General features: G+C 42.2%; 2 protein-coding genes across 2 annotated transcripts in view; both read left to right on the top strand.

Moving 5' to 3' along the window:
• Positions 1–1,637: 1,637 nt before the first annotated feature.
• Positions 1,638–7,223, top strand: LOC115801180 (dual specificity protein phosphatase 19). The gene is made up of 4 exons (XM_030758922.1): positions 1,638–1,875; positions 3,171–3,217; positions 3,622–3,774; positions 7,023–7,223. The coding sequence occupies exons 1-4, from the start codon at positions 1,653–1,655 to the stop codon at positions 7,221–7,223; spliced, it is 624 nt and encodes a 207-aa protein (XP_030614782.1). The 5' UTR covers positions 1,638–1,652.
• A 15,204-nt stretch (positions 7,224–22,427) lies between these two features.
• Positions 22,428–23,760, top strand: part of LOC115800843 (phosphodiesterase 1A, calmodulin-dependent) — a 40,618-nt gene continuing 39,285 nt past the window's right edge. Inside the window, exon 1 of the mRNA XM_030758407.1 lies at positions 22,428–23,301. Coding sequence (XP_030614267.1) covers positions 22,577–23,301 — 725 coding nt within the window. The 5' untranslated portion in view covers positions 22,428–22,576. The remainder of the gene's footprint in view (positions 23,302–23,760) is intronic.

Below are 23,760 nucleotides of genomic sequence, written 5' to 3'. Positions count from 1 at the left end.
CTGGGCTGAGGGGAGAGAAAAGACATGCTGTGGAAGAGAGCCAGCGATTAATAACAATGATTAAATGCAGAGTGGAGTATAAACAAAGTAAATACAGTAAAGTGAATGAAAAGAAACAGTGCATTATGGGAACCCCCCCAGCAGCCTAGGCCTATAGCAGCATAACTAAGGGATGGTTCAGGGTCACCTGATCCAGCCCTAACTATAAGCTTGACCAAAAAAGAAGTTTTAAGCCTAATCTTAAAAATAGAGAGGGTGTCTGTCTCCTGAATCCAAGCTGGGAGCTGGTTCCACAGAAGAGGGGCCTGAAAGCTGAAGGCTCTGCCTCCCATTCTACTCTTAAGTATCCGAGGAACCACAAGTAAGCCAGCAGTCTGAGAGCAAAGTGCTCTGTTGGGGTGATACGGGGCTTGTTCTTATTTTCTTCAAAATGAAGAAACCAAAATATTTACACTTTAGCCTGATGGGAAATTTATTTCAGAACCAAATTTTATGACAAGCTCCCAATAAATGTTGATCTATACAGGGCACATAAGTTATTTATATAGCATTTTTTTTCCAGATTAGAAGACAGACCAGAAGTCCACAAATACCACTCAAATGTGATTCTAACATCACAATTGGATTTACAAAGTTCGGAGGTCATGACTTCAAAGCCACAGTCTCAATTTTGAGTCTAGACTAAAAAAACAACCAGCAGACTCTGATATGATGGCCCCAAAGTCCTAGCTAACATAATGTTAGCAGTAGTGCTCTAATAGATGTCCAGAACAAAGCCCTGGGGCACACCGCACGATCAAAATGAAGAGTTGGAGAAAGCATGGTTACCTGAAGTTTACAGACAGAGAAAGATAACCACAATCTGAGCCAATGATGTCAATCTGAAACAAAATGATCCCAAGTTTCAAGTAAATAACCATTTAAACTGCACCTTTCTGGGGAATAATTATCAAATGGTCCCAATAAATGGCAAACATGAAAAAAAAATCAAATAGCAGCATCCGTTGTTCAGTAAGCGTCACAAACCTGCTGTGGTGGTGATGTAGCAGTACCGGGGGTCGTTGCATGATCATGCGGAGCTCTATCAGCAGGATCATAGATGGGCTTCTGAAACCTGATGGGGGACACAGAAAAATCAAGATCAGTGTCACATGAAACCTTTTAGAGGAACTGATTAAAAGCTTCACAGCAGCTTTTAAGACCACTTGTAAGTGATCCCGGGTTTTCTTGTTAAGCCACAGTGTTACATCAAAAATTTAAATTTAAAGAGCCTACATTTATGCTCCTCAGCTCGAAAGACATGAGGAAACCTATGGGGTAGTGCTTTCTTGTTCAGCTGGTCTGCCTTTGTACTTTCTGACCGTCCTACCCTCTCTGTGGTCCCATTTCTTGTCACCAAATATGTAAACATTTAAATGTCTCACAGTGTCTTTCCATTCTTGGTCTAAAAGGACTTGGGAATTTTACAAAACAGCTTGCCTCAAACAGGAGAAAACTGTGTAAGACTGTTTTCTGCAGCTTAGTAATACACTTTTAGATCTCTAAACAGATGACATACAGATTTTTGAAAATATTCATTTGCAGCTATCTGATTAGTTTCCATTTTTATTTCAGGTGCAGTCCAGTTCAGTCAGGTTCTGTTCAGTCTGACCATGCAGTCCTTGACCGAGGAGATCCAGAGTTTCTCTCGGACGCGACTGAGGAAGCAGTGCACCCGTGTGACCTCACTGAGTGGCCGCCGCATCATCGAGACTTGGAAGGGTTCAACAATCACTGTGGTTGAAGATCCCGTCACCCCAGAGAAGATGCTGGGATATATCCCTGACACTTCCTGGGACCTGCAGGTCGGCATTGTGAAGCCCTTCCTGTTGCTGGGTGAGTAACCCAGACAAATAACATGAACAAGGTGAATACCTGGAAATAGGAAACCACTGTCAACCATTAGGCTGCAATATCATAGAACTGTTATGGTTAAATGGGTTTTTAAATTGTGCTTCTTCATTTCAAGCTTATTTTACTGGCATTATCTTTTATTGGACAGTCAGGGGAAGGACCTGTCAGGAATCATGGCATGATGTAATGTAAGACCTCCACTGGAATCAGACTGAGGATTTTGTGGTTCTGTGGCTGCATGTGAGAGTCTTCTTAAGCCTTTTAAAATGTTAAAATTCTCTGAGTGTTTCTTATCCATGGAGCTTAATGTTGTTCATTTTTGGACCTACCTGGGCCAAAGACCAAAACTCCTCAAAACCTTCAAAACCAAACAGTATCAACAAACTTCTTATCTTAAAAGAGTCCTGTTTATGAGGAAACATGTGAGGTGAGGAAATTAAAACAAAAAAATACAAGAGATGAATGATCCATCAATGACTCTGCAGAGAGAGATTTGGAGGACAGAAACAGCAGACAGTTGAAACTGTTCCTTTAAGACCAGAAAAATGGGCTCAATTTTATTTCTTATAACATTTCTTTTAATTAGATTTGTTGACTGCATTTTGAATATAGAACAGGTTCCCAAAGATTTGGCTGGTAAATGCTATTAGTGGGCTACGTGATTCCATATTCATATTGCAGCATACAATAGAGTCCAAACCTCTAGCTCAGGTCATAAAAAGCTATCTTCAACCACAGAAGAAGAAGAGTTTTGCTGCCAAGCCCTGATTCAACTTTACAGAGCCAACCTTGGATTATATTAAGAGACTGTTCTTGTTTTAGAGTCTTTGCTTTGAGTGAAATGAATTGATGAAGTTAAAATGTATTGATAAAATCCTCACTATTTATGTTTTGCTGGTAACACTCTTGCACAGTACCTGTACAGTGTTCTCCACACTGAAAGCTTTTCTACCTAGATATGAATTTAGGAAGTAGAAAAAAATAAGCAGATGGGTCCATCTCCTCTTCATGCCCTGTCCTGGATATCAGCCCAGCAGTGCTGATAAGCACTGAGCTCGTAACACGAGCCCCGACATGTGAGGGGACAAGAGAGACGTGACCCCAGGGCTCACCGGTTCACAGGGAGATCATGGATGACCCTGTGACCTGCAGTAGATGCAGGGCATTCACACAGCAGGTTCTTGGTTCAGCACCCTGGAGAGAGTCAAGTCAGGTCAAAGGCAAATCCTGAACCCCAGACTAACTTGTTGTATGTACATGTGTGTGTATGTGTGCAGGTTCTCAAGATGCTGCCCATGACTTCGGCACGCTGAGAAAACACAAGGTGAGCTTCCTTTTCCTACAAGCAACCTCACAGCCAGGAGCAGCTCAGTTTTTGTGGAACAAGAACTAAACGAGAGCAAAAGTAGGACAAGAGTTCCCTCTGCTGCAGAGGAGAAGCTCATCAGAGTTACCATCCTCAGAAACCATCACGCATTCATTTAACCAAACCTCACACCAGAGCCACATAAACACTTCCCAGAACTGAAGTGAATGAGCCTTCAAAGTGGATCTGATTTACAGTCCCAGTCAGAAGTCTGGACACACTCATCCATTCACAAATAAATGGAAATAAATGCTGTTAATGTGCTGGAATACAGCCTTAACCTTAACCTCTGTTATTCTGATTATGTGATCTTAATTTTATGAATATTAGCGTAGTGATAATGAAGTTGTCTTCCTCCTCAGGTGTCTCACATCCTGAATGTGGCTTTCGGGGTGGAGAATGCGTTCCCGGACCTGTTCATCTATAAGACCGTCAGTATTCTGGATCATCCTGACACTGATCTCCTCCCTCACCTCCAGGAATGCTGCGACTTTATCCAGCAGGCTCACACTGAGGTTACACATTCCTTTCATTATTTTATCTATTTACTATGATTAATACATCAATTTTAACAATTTGGCATTTAGTCTACAAAATGTATCAAAATAAAGCCAAATTTCTTTAAAAAGAGAGAAAAGTGAGATATTTTTAAAGCCAAGAGTCTGGAAACAGAGAATGTTCAGAGTTCTTCCCGAGAATAATAGAATCCATTAATCAAAACTGACTTTTACCAAACAACAAATCGATTGGTTGAGAAATCATTTCAGCTTTACTGCCTGGAAATGCTACAAAAAAATCTCAGTCTGCAGACAGTGATTTTAATTCAGACACACTGAAAATGCATCTGAAAATTATTTTCTGCTACGATTCTTGTCAAAATCAAACCATCTACTGCAGTCATGCCTCACTCAGCAGGCGGTTGGGTGATGAGGCTGAGTCAAAGTGAGGCAGTGCGGCTCCTTCACAACAGTAATAAAAAAATAAAGAAAAGAAAGCTCGGTAGAAAAGCCATCATCTACTGACCTATGATAAAAATGATTTTTGAGCTGCATGATTTTTTTTTCCTCATTGCAATACCACAAGTGGCCACTAGGAAAATGTAGCCGCCATTACCTTGGGACATGCACCAACATTTTGGCCCCCACCATGTTTGTTCTTTCTTGTTAGAAGTGACCGTATTTGGATGAGAGGGTGGAGCATACAGGTGCAATGCACTGACACACATAGCTGATAATTACTGTTAAGCGACAGACTAATAAAGTGCTAAAATTTTCATTTTTTTTCACCAGAAGTAAAGCACAAACTTGTTGGTCAGATTGAACCAGCAGCCACACCTCTAACCTAAAACCTTAACAAAAACCAAACAGATGACTCACAGTACGGTTGTTATAAAGAGGAAAAAACATCCATGGAGACCGAACCCATTTTACAGTTTCATCAGGCAGCACAGGTCCTCTAATGGCCACTAGGGGCAGCCTCAAGTGGCCATCAGACGACCTGCAGTTTTCAGCACTTCCAGACTGGATTCATTATCAGCCCTGCAGGATGGTGCTCATTTCTTCCAGGGGATTTCTTGCACTGACTTTCCTCCCTCAGCGTGCGCTTTTGCTACAGAAATTAACAAGCTATTAACAATCAATAAACAAAGAATAAAGAAAAACTGATTAATAGGGATAGTCTTACAACTCTTAGTATTGCTGCTGAAATAAATAATTGAAAAACTAAATGATGACAACAAGTAGCTAGATATAAGGCTGTTAAATTGAGGGAAGCATTATAACATGTTCCAAACATTGAGACTTCCTCACCTTGTAACCTTTTCTCGTTACCTCTTCGTGTTTCCTCTCCTTGTTGCCTCATCCTCGGATTTAAATAATAGATCAGTTCAGTTTTGGTCATGTTTTATTAAACTGCTCTCAGATCAGATCTCAGTGTCATACAAGCTTTTAGCATCGAAGCTCGCGGCTCACCTTAACATGACACCACACACACACACACACACACACACACACACACACACACACACACACACACACACACACACACACACACACACACACACACACACACACACAGAATCATTAGGCAGTCATTAGAGGTGTATAATTACAGGAAGTGTGCGTGTGAGCATGTGTGTGTCTTCATAATGATATGTTTCTGTGTGTGGTAATTCCAGCCCTGATTATCAAACTGATGCTTTTACTTTGAAATGCAGGCTCAGATTACTCAGCAGCCCATCTGGCAGGTAATGAAGTGCAGATATGGACGCTGTCATGACGACAGCAACAACCCCAAAGGCATCATGTGATGGAGTTCATGACTGCAGGATCTATAAATTGGTGTAACACATGTCAGGTTTTTGTGGGTTTGCATTATGAGGTTTATTTTGTGAGAAATTTCTCCTCAATTTGCCTTCAGAATTACCCCAAAGTCATCGCATGTGATGACCCCAAACTCTAACCCTAACTCTGTGCTTTGGACAAAAGGGAGAAGTACTTTTATGATTTTTTTAGACATTCTTGAATCTGTAAAACGTTTGGCTCAGTCATTTTCTCCATTGCTCTTGGCTTTTGTGTGCAGGGTGATCAAATCAGCTTGGTTGTGTCTGCAGTGAGCGCCCAGCCTGGTAACTGAGACACAGCTTATGGTGTACAGCTTTCATGGGAAGGAAAATACAGGCTGTAATGGAGAGGCTAATGTGCATCCAAAGACACAAACAAACAAGCCGTCTATTAATCAAATTGCTCGTTGTGGTGTGAAGATCAGCTGGACAGGCTGACGTCAGAGCAGCCGCTCTGATCTGCTGGTGTGTGGAGCCGTCTGGTGTTCAGAGACTGTCACTGCTTCACTGCGTGTTTGAATCCCAACAGCTTCGTGCTTTCTATCTCTGATAAATATACATTCGGATGTGGTGAATATTCTTACAAAAAAAATTATGCAACTCTTTTTTTCTCGTCTCCAGTGGAATTTCCTTTTTAAAGTGTATACGAATTTAGTGCCGTGACAAGAATGAAGTTCTTTTCTTTCAATAAAACAATGACAGAAAATTTGAATCCTGTTTGTTGAGGTTAATGTTGCAAAGCAGTGGTAGAAAATAACTAAACACGTTTACCCAGGTACAGTTGGTACAGTTTGGTACAGTTTTGAGCCACTCTGGGATTATGTGAGTCCTTCTATTTCAATATTTAGCAGAACAATATCTCCCTTTATTCATTTCACAGCATGTTTCTTTAAATATTAAGATTGTACATTGATGAAATAGTCTCTTCATATCTGTAACAGAGCAGATTGACCTCCCATTCCTGAAGCTGAGTGTTTTTATGATCAGCTTCTTTGAAAACAATTCTGACAGAGAAGCTGGATGCAGCATGCTCACATGGCAGCAACTTGTCAAGCAAAAGGTCTGCCCTGCACTAAAGCGCACTCTGCTTTTCCTCCTCCTAATGGGGATCATACTCAGCTCATCAGGAAAGCGTTTAGTGAGGTCAGAGTGCAGGAGAGCTGAGGGCAGTTTTCCCACAGACCTCTGTACTTATACCATTAGAAAGAAGATGGGTTTAATGCTGCATCCCATTTGAAGTGGGAAGTTGGAAATTCAAAGTTGAGTTGTGCCATCTTCACCCTACACACCTGCGGATGAGGACCGATTTGCCAAATAAGAAACGCCATTTGACTTATTAACATATTCAGAAATTCTGCCCCAAGTGGCCAAAATCAATGACTGCAGCTTTAATGTTGACATTTTTGTGTGTTTCTCCCTTAGAAAGGTGTGGTGCTGGTCCACTGCAACGCTGGGGTGTCACGTGCACCATCTGTCGTCATTGGCTACCTGATGTCATGCGATGGCCAGTCCTTCGACGCCGCCCTCTCATTGGTCAAATCAGCTAGGCCCGCCTCCTCACCCAACCCTGGCTTCCTGGAACAACTGAGGAACTACAAAACGCCAGCAATGAATGGGTCCTGAAGTACAAAGACAAAATGTTATTTTAATTGAAATACTTTAGTATGAAGACATATTTGGGATTATTACAGTACAGCGTCTGTCTTTCATTTAAAGAGAATGTGACTGGTTCATCCAGAGGAGATATGTGAAGGTTAACAGAAAAACTACAATTGAGCTTACAAAGATGGCTTTATTCATCCACATATCCAGCATGTTTTCTCTCTTTCGTCTTGTTTGAGGCATTATTTTCTTGTTTGTGTTTTATTCTTGATGCCCTCATCTTTGTGTTTGGATGCTATTGTTCTCATCTTCATGTCCATATTTAGATTTCTATGGGGAAATTCATTTTGACCCATCCTCTCTTGAGTGCTGGGCAGCCACAGACTTCACACTGTTATTTCTAACCATAACTGAGAATAAATAAAGATCTCAGTGACTGAAATAGAAATGCTTGCTGTAACCTTTTGCTGTTATGGCTTTGAGTATGAAAGAAAAAGCAATAGTACAGTAATATGGATTTATTGATTTGTTGTACCTCAAAATAAATTGTCAATTAGACCCTTAATTTCCTGCATTCTGGTGATTTTTTTATGCACTAGTTTGCACAAGATTTAACAGCAATTTTGGTGTAAATATCTTTATTTATTTGAAGATGATAGTTAAAAATATATTTTTATTTAGCTCTTAGGCTGTAACACTTTTTAAATCTTTATTCTCAGCTTCTCAACTGATTCCTCGGCACACAAAGGCATGTTTTCCTCTTTAAAGCTCTCTAAATGATTTTTAAAGCCTTCATAGCTCAGATGTGTTGTATCAAGATTTATGAGACTTTCTGCTTATTGAAACAATTTAGCAACAACTGCTAAACTCAAAAGGAATCATAGAAACATATCAAATGAGATATTTTACTATTTCATGAAAAATATTAGTTCAATTTGAATTTAATGGTAGCAATACATCTCAAGAAAGTTGGGATGGGACAACAAAAGGCAGGAAAAGTATGTGGTATTAAGAAGAAACAGCTGGAGGAACATTTTGCAGCTCATTAGGTTAACTGGCAACAGGTCAGTAACAAGACTGGGTACAAAAAGAGCATCTCAGAGAGGCAGTTGCTCACAAGTAAAGATGGGCAGAGGTTCATCAATCTGCAAAATACCTGTTTATAAATTGTCAAAAAAAAAAAAATCAGAATATGGTTCCTCAAGGTAAAACTGAGAAAACTTTGAATATCTGATCTACAGTACATAATACAATCAAAAGACTCAGAGATTCTGGGGAAATCTGTGTGCACAAGGGATAAGGATGGAGATCAGTATTGGATGCCCATGATCTTCAGGCCCTCGGGCAGCACTGCATTAAAAACAGGCATGACTCTGACATTGATATCACTGCATGGGCTCAGGAACACTTCTGTTAACACCGTTCACTGTGCCATCCACGTGTGTTAGCATTTACATCACAGCACGATGACTGAATATACGAGCATCAAACATTGTTTGTTGATGCACTTGTGAGAGCTGTTGGAAATCTGCAAAGTTGTCCTTTGAGGTGTAGGAGCTGCTGTGAAGGGCTAATCTCCAGGTAGATGGATGGATATCAAAATCCTTCAAGTCTCGCTTTGCCACATGCTTGTAGCAGAGCACTGGGCGGCCAGTTGAATGCTTGGAATCAGAGAGCTCTCCATAAAGCAGCACATTTGTAGAATGGTAAACAGGTGGGATGAGCCACATGTCTAGAACTTGGACATCTGGAATCTTGTCTTGTTGCAGTACCAGTCAAAAGTTTGGACACACCCACCCAGTGGGTGAGTGTATATACAAATAACCAAAACAATAAACAAAACTACTGCAGTATCTGTGTGTGGCACAAGGTAAAAACAGACAGCGATTACGAGCAAGATGACAAGTACGCACTTTTTGTCCGTTCATCTGTGATATAAACTGATACAAAACAGCAAGTTCAACCGTAGGGCCCAACCTAATTCACAGCCATGAAAATTGCATGGCTTTTCTCCTGTAATACACACCTTGCAGTGAAATAGTGGTAGAAAACTTTACGTCGAGATGACAGAGTCACGTCCTTCTGCCGCTTGCATCATGCATTCTTGGTTCCAGACCAGCTAGCTTCCGGTGCAGGAGTTGAACCATTTTTTGGCCAAGCACAGAGTGAGTTTGAGGTGGAAAAAACGCTGAACGGTTCGAGCACTTGGCACCGGCACCCGGTCAGTGGGAAAGGGGCAGCAGACTCCAACACAAACCCCACATAAGGACAACAACTGATGAGACTAAATATTTTCCTAGTGGTAACATCAAAGAGGGAACAAGCAAGGTTAGCACACTGGCAACTACACTGGTAGCAAGTAAGCTAATATTAGCTAACGTTAGCTAGAAGACAGTTTTAGAGCGTTAATGTCATGTAGGCAAGCAGAGGACCCCAAAGCAGGACCCCAGAGGCAGGGACTAAACTTGGTCTTTAGCTTTATTAGCTTGAACACAATACATTAACAAAACACCAAACACACCAGGACCTAACTTAAGCATGAGCGTGAACATGAATATACACAGCGGGATGAGACCAACAACAACGTGACAAGGGACAAAGGCAAAATGCAGACATGGGTAACGAGACAAGTGGGAACAGCAGAATGATACTAATGAGACAAGAATGCAGACTTGACACAGGAGGGAGGGAGGTACACTGAGGGAAACAAAACATAACTAACCGGGAACAAAACTCAGACAGCAAAACTAAGGAGGTCTGAGGATACAAATACACTAAACATAGGAACGTAACCACAACACAGCAAAAACTAGAAAATACAACAATCAAAGAATCTCTTAAAGAAAAACGAAACCCAAATTTGAAGCACCACAATAAACAACTTAACATAAATAGGAGCCAACGCTGGGCCAACAGACCCAGCATCATGACAGCTAATCCCTGCTGGCAAAACATGAATGTGACTAAAGTCAGGGAAAAACTAATGATAGCATCAGTGCCATATTCCTGTTCATGTCATATTTCAGGTAGCTTACAGCTCCTGGTTATACCACAGAGGAAACTAACCAAAAAATACTTTGCTTACCTTGTGAAGAACTTAAAAAGCAGAAAAGTGGATGAAATCCCTGTGCTTTTATAGCCCTACCAGTGTGACAAACTGGTTGGCTCTAACCAGGGGTTAAAGTGGGCCAGAATGATCCAGAATGCACTGGGGCACCTTTGGTTAATGAGTAATTAAATCGTGATAGGCAGGTTAATGCATATTACAACTGAATTTGTTAATTTTTTCATGTGCTCAGGCCTGGTATACATAGGGCTATAGGGCTGTACCATATCCTATTGGCCATGATAATACTGGTATAAATTTACAATATCATTCCTATAACAACATAATATAGCTTTTACGTTCCCTAGCATACACAACAATTCACGCCTGGACATGTCTGATAGCGCAAGACGGATTTCAGCCTCTGATGGAGATTTAGTAAGAGAGCTGCTTCAACAGCCTCCAACAAAGTACCCATGCACATCAACACACAAGCAAATTTTCTTAAAATATGGTGATATAATTTTGAGGCTACATCAGTTATATCTCCCCAACATAAGTTGCCTTTATAAGTTTAAAGTACTGGCATCTGTACTTGTTACTAGTGATACTGGCTCTGTATTTACTCGGTATGGGATCAGTACCAAATTTTGTGGTAAGCCACACAAATATGCAAAAGAAGGACAGACCCTCCTTTTAAAAACACTCCCATGACCACATTTTTAACACTAGGAACATAAAAATATACTGCTGTGCAGAGCGAGTTCTTGGGAGTCTCATGGTTCAAACACTATTTGGATAGCAGTTATGGTCTTTAGAAGCTGTTTATTTGACAGGTGCATCAAGGCAAATTTTACAGCGATTTCCCCCAGAGTTACAGTTTGGTAATAGTTACTAAAGCTCATTCTAATGTGTTCAGTTATTTTAAAAAATGGAATTTATACATACATAATTTATTGGACTTATACATCAGACTGATTGACAGATTACTCTTCAGGTTTGTTTCTCTTTGGTGGATTTCACCACAGATGTCGGCAGTTCAGCTTCAGATGATTTGAATTAGATTTTCTCTGACTGACTGACAGAAACCATTTGATTTAATCTAACAAAATTGGATTCACCCACATTTGAACTTATCTAAACCAATTTAATCTGTCTGTGTTATTATTGTCAACAATAGGAAAAAGAAAGACATTTTAAAGTCCCAAAGACAATTATAGGAGCTAAAAACAATTTCATCAACTCATCTGTACAATGCTGAGTCAAACTCAGGAATGATAACTTTCGCTCTCCCTTACACACTTTATCTGTCTATCTTTGTGTGTGTGTGTGTGTGTGTGTGTGTGTGTTTTATTTCAGGAAATTACTTGAAGGAAGCTTTCAAGGAACACGTTTTCATATATACACTGCTAAGACATCAGGTCAGTTAAGTAGCAGAGGGGGTTCTTCATCAGTTTCAGCTGCTTTGGTGTTAATGAAATTAACAACAGGTGCACTAGAGGGGCAACAATGAGACAACCCCCAAAACAGGAATGGTTTTACAGGTGGAGGCCTCTGACTGTTTTTCCCTCCTCATCTTCATAAGTTCTGCATTTGGCTAGGCTCAGTGTCACTGCTGGTATCTTGAGGTGATACCTGGACCCTACAGAGGCTGCACAGGTAGTCCAACTTGTCCAGAATGGCACATCAATACGTGCCATTGCCAGAAGGTTTGCTGTGTCTCCCTCCATGCTCTCAAGAACATGGAGGAGATTCCAGGAGACAGACAGTTACACTAGGAGAGCTGGACAGGGATGTAGAAGGTCCTTAACCCACCGGTAGGACTGGTATCTGTGTGTGTGTGTGAGAGAGAGAGAGAGAGAGAGCGAGAGAGAGAGATAAGTTGACTGGCCAAATATCCATGCCCACCATAGGCCTCCATGCACTCCGTGAGCCTAGTGGTTTACTGTAGCACCCCCTGCTCACCTCTGCTTGAGAAATACAGACATACACTAAGTTGCCGAAACATTCATCTGCCTTCACACGCATATGAACATGAGTAATCCCATTCTTAATCCATCCATCCTTTTCAGGGTCACGGGGGGGCCACGCAGGGCAAGAGGCAGAGTACACTCTGTCAGGTCACCAGCAGGGCCAACACAGAGAGACAGACAACCATTCACACTCACGTTCACACCTGTGGGCAATTTAGAATCACCAGTTAACCCCAGTAACTGCTGTGGGAGGAAACCGTAGTACCCGGGGAAAACCCACAGAAACATGGGGAGGACATGCAAACTCCACACAGAAAGACCCCGGCCAAGGTGGAATCAAACCTAAGACCTTATTGCTGTGAGGCAGCAGTGCTAACCACCACACCACCGTGCTGCCCATTCTTAAGCCATAGGGTTTGATATGATGTCGGCCCACCCTTTGCAGGTTCAACTCTTCCTAGAAGTCTTTCCACAAGGTTTAGGAGTGTTTATGGGAATTTCTGACCATTCTTCCAGAAGCACATCTGTGAGGTCAGACACTGATGGTGGAGAGAAGGCCTGGCTCACAGTCTCCACTCTATTTCATCCCAAAGGTGTTCTATCAGGTTGAGGTCAGGACTCTGTGCAGGCCAGTCAAGTTCTTCCACACCAAACTCCCTCATCCATGTCTTTATGGAGCTGCTTTGTGCACTGGTGTGCAGTCACGTTGGAACAGGAAGGGCCCATCCCCAAACTGTTCCCACAAAGTTGGGAGCATGAAATTGTCCAAAATGTCTTGGTATGCAGAAGCATTAAGAGTTCCTCTCACTGGAACTAAGGGGCCGAGCCCAACTCCTGAAAAACACCCCCACACCATAACCCCCCCTCCACCAAACTTTACACTTGGCACAATGCAGTCAGACAAGTACCGTTCTCCTGGAAACTACCAAACCCAGACTATCCATCAATTTTCCAGATGGAGAGGTGTGATTGGTCACTGTAGTGATTGACTCTGCAGAAGGTTGGTGACCTCTGCGCATTATGCGCCTCAGCATCTGTTGACCCCAGTGGCCTACCACTTTGTGGCTGAGTTGTTGTCATTCCCAGTCACTTCCACTTTGTTATAATCCACTAACTGTTGACTGTGGAATATTTAGTAGTGAGGAAATTTCATTTGTTTGTTGCACAGGTGGCATCCTATCATAGTACCATGGTGGAATTCATTGAGCTCCGGAGAGCAACCCGTTCTTTTACAAGTGTGTACGCACATTTCAGGGATGCAAAAACTTAATGCTAATACAAACAGAGAGCGTCGTTTGTGTAGCAACCTAGTGTATAAGAGTTGTCAGCACACTAACTGCAATACCAGGAGTAAAATTTTACAATCACAGTAACATTCTGATTACATAGAAACATTCATAACAAAAGGATTTATGATCTGACTGCTGCAGCGACAGAATCAGAGACAAGAATCTATATTTGACCATGAAAGCTGTTAAAATACTGGTAATTCCATTTCATCATTATTGTATTTGGATTCTGCCTCTTATTTGAGGATTTAGGATTTCTGAAGATTCAGTCCATGTTTCAAAATGTATCAACCTTCAGTACCTTCATTTTATTGTTACTGGGCTTCTTTCTCCACAATTTGTGTGATATATTAATAATTATCATACTGATTAAAAAGGGCCCATCCTATTGCACAACAGTGATACAAGTACTACAAATTGTGACTTTAGATTTAAGTAGAAAAAATGAAGAAAAAACTTGGATAGAAACATATTTATGTTCACAGATGAGACATAGGAGTAAAACAAACAAACAAACAAACAAACAAACAAACAAACAAACAAACAAACAAACAAACAAACAAACAAACAAACAAACAAACAAACAAACAAATCAAAAGCTCTGATGGAGGTCAAATCGGAGGAAAGCAGAGCCAGAGGCAGTTTGCCTCTCGTGCTTGTCTCCCATCAGTTTTCCATCAAAGGCTAACAGTGTATCCACAGTGCGCATCTGCAAACATCCAGAAAAAGCTGCCGGCCACTCAGCTTGACAAACTCCAGCCATTGTTAATGGGACACAGAGAGCGCCGGCCCCATACAGTTTCCAGTGACACAGAGTTAAGCCTGCTGCCAGAGACAATAGCCAACTGAGGCCACAAGATGGCAGTAATGTAAAGGATGTAACCAGGCAAGAAGTGTTATGACAGAATACTGTTTGAGATGAAAGGAGATGGGTCGCATTTATTTCATGCTTTAACTGATGTTTATTCTTAGATTTGACTCAGCAAGTACTACGAAGTACTACTTTCCTTGTTTGCCACATTGTCACTGTGTATACAGATTTATGCCCTCACAGCATGACTAATACAAATACATGCACTTGTGCGCGTGCGCACACACACACACAACACACACACACACACACACACACACACACACACACACACACACACACACACACACACACACACACACACACACACACACACACACACACACACAACATCAAGGACCCACTTGCTTGAAAGGGTAAGAGATCTCCACTCTCCTGAGAGTCAGTGAGCTCAACAACATCCAGGGAGACACAGAGCCGCTCTGAGCAGCATGTGGATGAAAGCAGAGGGAAGATGTCTCTACAACAGGTAAACATATTTACAGAGCATCCATCGGTTTGGAGTCTCCTCCCTCCTCCTGCTGCTCCTTCTGTGGTTTCTGCTGACTATGGGCTCCTTCTGCTCGGTTCTGGACAGAAAGATGGCAGTGACAGTGATGCCTCATGAGGGCTCGCCTGTTCAGAAAATGACAGGTCAGACGGTCATGCTCTACCTCCCTATACCTGTCTCAGTTTTCTTTTATAAAAACACAGAAATGATAAATTAATGGATTGTATTATAGAATGTGTAACTGTGCCAAGTGATGAGTATGAAAATCTTCATCTAGACTGCTTTGGACAAATAAAAAGCTTTGTGTCATAAAACAAGCTGTTGAAAGAAATGAGATAATTATTTAAAATAAAAATTATGACTTTATTAGACAAGCATTGAATTCTTCACTCACTTCTTTTCACTCTCCATGTATCGATACACCACTATTGCATTTAATCATTAGTAATAATTAAAGTCTCAGCCAGATGTTCTGCTGGAGGTTTCTTCCTTCCCGCTGTCACCATTGGCTTGTCCATAGGAGGCTGTCTGATTGTTGGGGTTTTCTCTTTAATATTGTAGGGTCTTTACAGTACAATTTAAAATGCACTGAGGTGACTGTTGTGAATTGGCATTACATTAGTTTAACTGAGTAGAACTGAACTAAACTGGAAAGTATTCAAAAGTATTCAGCCAAACAAGTCAACACAGAGTGCAGCTGGATCCAAAGGTTTTTGGAGAGCGACACAGTTTTTGTACAGTTTTGGCACCACAGTGGAGTTTAAATCAAAAAATCAGCGTGTGATTGAAGTGCAGACTTTCAGCTTTAATTCGAGGGGTTTAACAAAAGTATTGCATTAACTGTGTATTAATTATAGCCATTTTTATACACAGCCCCCCATTTTCAGAGGCTCAAAACTAACTGGACAAACTAAACATAAGGATTGTTTTTAATACCCACTGACATCACCGAATGCTGTGTTCCCTCAGAGCATCTCTGAGGGAACAACCTTCAGTTGCTGCATGTTTGTGGGTCTCTCTGTCTGCAGCTTTGCCTTCAAGAAAAACTGACTTGAATTTATTTTCCAGCAGAAATTCTTGGATTGCTTTTGCAGTTTGCTTTGGGTCATTATCCATTTCCACTGTGAAGTGCTATCGGATCAGTTTTGCAGCATCTGGCTGACTCTGAGCTGAGTATGGCCCCGTAGACTTCAGAATTCAGCCTGCTGTTTCTATCAGCAGTCACGTCATCAATAAACACTTGTGACTCATTTCCACTGGCAGTCGTACACACCCATACCATCACATTGCCTCCACCAGGTTTAACAGATGATGTGGTATGATTCTGATCATGAGCGGTTTCTCTGGTACAAGTTTATCTGTCCAAAGATTTGTTTTTTTCACAACTGTTCAGGCTCTTTCAGATGTTTTCTGGTGAACCCTCTTATTCTGGAGTGTAAACAGTGGTTTGCACCTTCTTGTAAACCCTCTGTGTTTACGTTCCTGAAGCAGTCTCTTTGACTTGCATAGACTTCTCTTTGGACCTCACAATGAGAGTTCCAATGAACAGATATCGAATACAAGGTCAATACTTGGAATTAAGACCTTTCATCTTCTTTGTTTGTCATGAAAGGAAGAGGCCTCATCTGGCACTGAAACTTTAGCCTGTAAAAATGTGGATTTTATATAAAAATGTCTGATTCCTGAACAGTTATTGCAATACTTTTATTAAAGTCCTTGAATTAAATATGAATGTCTTCATTTCCTTCTTATTTTTTTTTAAATTTTAAATCCATTGTGGTAGTGTAGAAAATATCATTGTCTAAATACTGACTGGATGGATGGATGGTAACCTTTTGTGACGCCACAGCTTCACTCCAACTTTATTTTTTTTTCAAAAAAAATAATTTTTTAAACTGAATTTATTTCTGAATTTATTTTTGAAAGTAATCTTTAATGCCTACTTAATAAAATTCAGATGCTCAAAAATGGGATGTTTGTCAAAGTGTCCTTTAGCCTGTCTGCTCTGTTCATGAACCTCTTGTTGTGCAAAAAGCCTTTTGACTAACAAAAAGCTGAATACATTACTGAAGCGCACACGCACGCACGCACACACACACACACACACTCCTCCAGTCGCCCACATGGTCATCTTTAATTGTCTCTTTAGCGCCGGTGCTTATAGTGAAGAAACCATTAACAGTCAATTAGCCAGCTGGCCAATCAGAGGGAAAAGCATTACTGTGAGGGCTTGTTTACGACCGTAAGAGCTGATGATTTGAACAACATGGACACAGTTATAATCCTACTCTTCTCCTCACAAGCGTGGACAGACTCTAAAACAACAGGCAGCTCAGAAAGAGATTTAAAACATTTAGAGACTCTTTGCTTAACATCTCAGTTTTGAAATATGAAAGAATCCGTCAAACTAGGTGTTCATAATGAACACAGTACGAGATGATTTTTTTGAACCTACCTATCCCAGTGTATCTCTTTTTGTTTTCCTGCTAAAGGTAGCGCCGGTAAAACGGCTGCATGAGCTCAGACACCTGTCCCCCCTGTTTGTGTTTGTCTCTATGTTTGTATTTCTTGGATGGGTGTTCTGTTAACTGTAATTTCCCCATTGTGGGACTAATAAAGGTATTCGTATTTGTATTCGTAAACTCTTCAGTAATTTCAAAGAGCAGCAGTGGCTTTTAAAACAAACCTTTCCTTCCTCTCCCTCGTCAGGTAACTCTTTACAGCCAGTGAAAGCTGTGACTCGACTGCAGAACCCAATCAGGAACAGGTGCAGTTTTGGGAAGCCTGTCTATGGACCCACCAACCACTGCATTTTGAAAGCCCACAAAGCCTGGTAAGAATGCTGTTGCTGCTGCGTGAGATGCAAGCAGTGACCTCTAGGGATGAAAAATGAAACCTTTGCAGAAGTGCCAAAAATTCTGGGGAGAAGAAATCCCGCCTGAATCGTTCAGTCAATCACACGGGTACTAACAACGACTACTTGTCGGCTCCCGTTTTACAGTTTCGATGACCCCACCTCATTGCTCTCAGCTCCCCTGCTAGGAGACGCCGTGAACAATTTATCAGGTGCCAGTTTGGCTCTAGCTGTTCTTGCTCTGGGTCAGGCAGTCAGTGCATGAGAGCCTGAGTAAATTATCAGGGGAGGAGGGGCTATTCAACTGAAAACAAAGTGCAAATTAATCGAGGAGATGAAAAAAGTTTGAACCCTTTGAACCTAGAAGACTGAAGTTCTTTGGTTCCTTTAAAGAACTGTTTCTTTATGTGTGTTCAGTTGTGACTGTAACATCACTACTGGAGGCAAGAATGTGTGTGCAGTCTTCTGGATGAAAGAGAAGCCCATCTGTACTTGAAGAAGGTGTGCTGAGTCACTGTAGTGTCCAGCCTGAGATGACAACTTTGTTATTCTGACTCTTTTTATGCGACCTGTGTAGAACTACTAAAAGAGTGGAAAAGAACAGCTCTTCAAAATGAGGGTATTAGCTGCAAGATATTCAAGAGATTTGGTGATCCAATCTTAGAGGAAATATTAGGTCTCATAAAAAATGTATGGAAGGAGAGAACTGTTCTTAGATCCTGGAAGCAGGAGGCAGTGGTTCTAATCTGAAAACCAGACAATGATGATTTGCAGTCATATGGGCTTTTTTTCTCTGACGGCAGCATGGTAGAAAATAATGGTGTGCTAAAAGAATCCAAGTTAGCCAGCTTCTCTTTATCTGAGATAAAGAAAGCCATGAGAAATATAAAGGGACTAGTGGCCAGTTTTCTGGATATTAAGAAGGCATAACAAGTACTATGGATGGAAAGGCTATGTATCAGGTTGTGTTAGAGTGGAGTATGAGGTACATGCTTAATTGGATTAAGGATTTCTCCAGGAACAGGATGATTTAAGTTGAAGTTAAGTGGAATGAAATGCTTATTCTGATGGCAGTTATCCCAGAGCTCTTTAACATTTATGATCAACTACAGGGGGCACATAACTGACTGTTGTAATACAGGCTACAGCGTTCAGAAAAAGTTGTGTGGCTATCCGTACTCCTCCAACAGGTATAAAAGGGAGAAGCTCCACTGGCTTTAGAATAGAAAGCTTTTATTGTCATCAAGCATGGAGTATGATGAAAATGTAGCAGCTGCTACAGTTCAGTGACTTTCTCTATAAAACTTATACAAGAAAATAAGAACAATACTGTAAAACCAGTATGTATATGCATATCAAACAACACAAGGACTTACAGGGGAATTAATATGTAACAAATATACAAAAATACCAGTATTACTGAAATGCCAGTTATTGCACAGAGGAGGGTTACGAACGTACTAATATAGCACAGTGAGGTTGAAGACGTGAACAGTGAATCAGTGAAGCCACTGTTGTGTATTACTGTGTAGTGTTCAAGAGTCTGGTGGCCCAGGGGTAAAAACTGTTCCTCATCCCGTTCGTCCTGCCTTTGTGGGACCTGAGTCTCTTCCCTGATGGCAGCAGGTTGAACAGGTGTTGATCAGGGTGAGTGCGGTCTGCCAAGATTTTCTTTGCTCTGCTGGTGCAGTGAGAGCTGGCAGTGTGCTCCAGGCGGGGCACGGGGCAGCTGATGATCATTTCAGCAGTCCTGGTGACCCTCTGAGAGCCCTCCTGTCTGCAGCAGAGCAGGCAACAAACCAGACAGACACAATACATCAGCACTGGCTCTATGGTGGCCCGGTAGAAGGACACCTGCAGCTTCTCCTCCAGGTGGTTCCTCTGCAGGACTCGGGGGAAGTGGAGTCTCTGCTGGGCCTTTTTTCTTTTCTTTTTTTTTTTTTTTACCAGCGCTGCAGTGTTGGCAGTCCAGGTGAAATGTGGGTCCCCAGGAATTTGAAGGAGGCTACTCTCTCTACACATACTACATTGATGTAAAGTGGAGCATGGTCCTCTCTCTGCCTCCTGAAGTCAGTGACCATCGCTTTGGTCTATTTGGAGCAGAGCTGACCCACCTTAACAACCTGTGGTCTGTCGGTCAGGAAGTTTTTGATCCTGGAGAAGATGATGGGGTTGTAAGTCCAAGTTAGCCAACTTCTCCACCAGGATGTCAGGGCTGATTATGAGGACACTGATCCAGCAAAAGAAGTGAGGAAGAGAGAAGCTTTCAATATGACTAAAGATGTAGAGAGGCTGGAACTGGGATATACCAGTCACATAAACCACCACAGATACCATTAACACTAGAAATAGACTTACATTATATTACATAGCATAAGAACACATGATACAATACTGCACATCTATAAATGAAAGGAAAGGGAAATAACTCCTCATCACTAGAAGGGACTGGAAGCCAGACAGTGTCTGATGGTGGTGGATACATTGTTGCTCTGGTGTCCATGACACAGCCATCTTGATTTTCAAGCTTTTTTCTTCTTTCAATTGTGAGACAAAGGCACCTTTGACAGCCCTTTTGTGGCATTTAGACCTAGAATGACACCTGCAGCAGAGTAACGCCCCTCTAGTAGCATATATCTTGTGTCCATCACCTGAGTGCACACTATCACACCATCCACCAAAGAGTCTTGCTGCCTCTGGCTCAGAAGCAATGTTTGCTTTCTAAGTAGCTCTTTAGCTTGCTTTGCACATTAACTTCTCCCAACAGATTACATATTTCAGGGTCGTCTGGACTGGTGATTAGGTGTAGTTTGCTCCATAAGAGAAAGCAGCCTGCTGTTTACTCTAATCAGCCCGCTCACTGTCAGTGAGGGATGTTACCCAAATCTCAAGTTTTGCTTAAGAGAAATGTGCTTAAGAGGAAGCCAGAAGAACTGGTCAAATTTATAAGATGCTGCAGTGCGTCCTTTATTAACTCCTTTAGCAGAGGATGCACTGCAGCATCCTTTATGAAAGGAAAGGAGATAATGTCCTCCCGCAGTTCAAAGCCACACACCATCTGACTGTTCACTAAAGCAACAGAACCGCAGGATTGAAGCTCATCATGTAAATTAAAGCTGTTTTTCATGCCAAAAACATTCTGATGTGTTTTGAACTTTGAACATTTTATTAAACCCACATTTGAACTATGAACACTACCCTCTATGCTTCTTTACTAAAATCATGTTCTGAAGTCATGTCTTTGTGTGGAGCACTTTCTAACATGAGTTTAGTGCTTTTTTTAATAGCTTAATTAAAACAATCAAAGATAAATGAAGGCTGAAGTGTAGCTGGTTATGTTCTCATTTTGACAGCCTTTTGGATTTCAGACTTTTGTACTCAAGTGATATTTTTCACTGATTTGTCACATGGAAAAAAGTATCTAACATGATTTCTGTAGTTTATCTTTATTTATCTATGTTGTAGTTCTCCCATCAGCAACATCTGGTGTCACATAGGAGGGAATTGTTCCGACTGTTTGACCACAACCAGGCACTTTGATGTATCACCACACTGCTACTGGAAGCTTTTTGTTTTTGATGGGGGAAATTGAAGATTTGAAGGTCATTCATAACATTTTATGCAATTACAGTAACAATGTATGTTATCTTAAAATCCCATGGCACATCTGGATTTGCCTCAAAGTGGATCAGTGGCTTCAACCTTTAGGGAGCCACTGTTCTAGATATTATCTATATCTATATCTATATCTATATCTATATCTATATCTATATCTCTATATATATATATCTTTTAAGCATAGCTTATGTGGCTAAATCTACTGTTCACCTGCAGCAGATGGAGGACAAATGATTGCTATTTTTAAAATTTACAGAGCTTTAAAATCCTTCCAGCTTGAGGAGATTATGGCTGCAATGACCACTGCAGCCTCTAGAGGGAGCCAGCAACACTTTACACCGGCTGTGATCATGCCACTTGACTGGAGAAGATTTGTGACTCTCATTTTCAGGAACATTACATCATCATTGTTTAAAAACAACACACACATACAGGAAACACACACACACACACACACACACACACACACACACACACACACACACACACACACACACACACACACACACACACCTCCTCACTGTATACTCTTTCTGGCAGGTGCAGCGAGCGAGTGAGGAGAGGAAAGATTAATATTTGCCGTTTGCATCTGAATGGAGCGTAAAGTTATGTGAATTTGGATTTGGGAGGGGGTGAGGTGGAGGAGGAGGAGGAGAAGGAGGAGGAGGAGGAGGAGGAGGGCAGTCTGTCGGCTGCAGGATTCCATCACTCTTGGCAACCGTTGTTGGGTTACCACGGAAACGCACTGCAATGTTCTCTGCTTCTCTTTTGTCCTCCTCCATCACTCCTCTCTCTCTCTCTCTCTCTCTCTCTCTCTCTCTCTCTCTCTCTCTCTCTCTCTCTATCCCATCTTTATTGCCGGTCGGCTTCCTCCTTGCGTTGCTACGGCGATGCTCTGGGACATTCAGTGGGATCATTTTGTCACTGCAGTGTCGGTGCACGGAGCTGACACTGCGCTCCGTGAGCTCTGTGAGCTGTATTTTGTTGTTTTTACTCTCCCTGTTTGGTCTCCCCTCAAATTCCTGTGACCTTTAACCCCTCCACTTCCCTTACCAATCAGTCAGAGATCAGCGATTTGGGCTCGTCAGGTGACATCACAGGAAGTTGGATGAAGTTTCGTCGAACTCAGGCACTCTAGGCTCCGATCGGTGTTGATGTTTTCACGACTCTGTCAGACTGAGAGGCATCTGGACGCTTCACAGAGACCAAACTCTGCTCTGTGAACAAACCGAGATGAACGAGGACGCGGAGGAGGCGCAGCAACCTGAGAAGTTGCTGGAGGCTGAGGAGCAGGAGTTGCAGCAACAGGAGGGAGAACCTGAGATGGAAGAGGAAGTGAAGGAACACGAGGGAGAGGTAGAGAAGGTGGTCCATCCGCTGGAGGAAGAACTGCAGGAAGAGAAAGTGCAGCAACAGGATGGAGATACTGAGGAGGAGGTGTATCGGCAGGAAGGAGAGTTAGAAGTAGAGGTTGTGGCGCATGAGTGGGAGATGGAAGAGAAGGTGGAGGAGGTTTTGCAGCAGGAGGACAGACTGTTTGAAGAGATCCTAAAGACAGAAGGGGAACAGGAGCAGCAAGAGGAGTTGCAGCTACAGGAAGAAGAGCAGGAAAAGGAGGAGGAGGTGCAGACTGAGGAGGTGCAGCAAAGTGAACTACACCCTGAAAAGGAGGAGGAGGAGACTGAGGAGATGCAACAAGAAGAGGAGGTGCAGCAAAGTGAGGTGGTACAACAGGAGGAGGAGGTGGAGGAGGAGGTGAAGCAGAGTGAGGAGCTGCAGCTGCAGCCTCAAGAACACGAGGAGGAGGAGCAGCAGGAGGAGGAGGAGGTGCAGCGTGAGGAGATGTCACGGACTGAGGAAGAGCAGAAGGAGCAACAGCAGTCTGAGGAGGCGCAGGACTTTGGGGACGCTCTGGAGCACAATCACAACAACCAGGTCCTGATCCGGCTGAGAGGAATGTGAGTAAACACAGATCACACAGTCAGCTGGGTGATGATGTAATGTCAGCGTATTGATGCAATAGCACTGTTGATAATTGGTGATCATGCTGTGAGGATCCGTGAGCTGCTGTTGGACTGACAGCCTCGGGGATGGCATCAGTGCGGTCGCCCGGTTGCCGTGGTGATGCTGGCACGGACCAAGGATGGAGGGAAGACAAATGACAGAAAATGAGTGGGGAACGGTGGGCGTGCAACATCACTTAACATAAGAGAGAGAGCGTGCGTGTGTGTGCGTGTGTGTGTGTTTGATGAAGTCACAGTTTCTCGTCTGTCTGTCAGATATTTTCTTAGCGGCTGACTCCTACGCTGTAGCAGAACAGCCACATCTGTCTGAATCTGAGGCGGCCGCATGAGAAAAAAAACAACCCCCCCCCCCCCCCCCCCCCCCCAAAACAAAGCGAAAAACAACATCAACAA

Source organism: Archocentrus centrarchus, chromosome 21 (assembly GCF_007364275.1).
Source record: "Archocentrus centrarchus isolate MPI-CPG fArcCen1 chromosome 21, fArcCen1, whole genome shotgun sequence".
Classification (NCBI taxonomy): Eukaryota; Metazoa; Chordata; class Actinopteri; order Cichliformes; family Cichlidae; genus Archocentrus; species Archocentrus centrarchus.
The sequence above is the reverse complement of the archived record's forward strand: the minus strand, read 5'-3'. Positions and strand labels throughout refer to the sequence as shown.

Coding starts and splice junctions, on each gene's coding strand:
- LOC115801180 (XM_030758922.1), top strand. CDS start 1,653: ATGCAGTCCTTGACCGAGGAGATCCAGAGTTTCTCTCGGACGCGACTG. Junction 1,876..3,170: donor GAAGCCCTTCCTGTTGCTGG/GTGAGTAACCCA, acceptor GTATGTGTGCAG/GTTCTCAAGATGCTGCCCAT. Junction 3,218..3,621: donor GCACGCTGAGAAAACACAAG/GTGAGCTTCCTT, acceptor CTTCCTCCTCAG/GTGTCTCACATCCTGAATGT.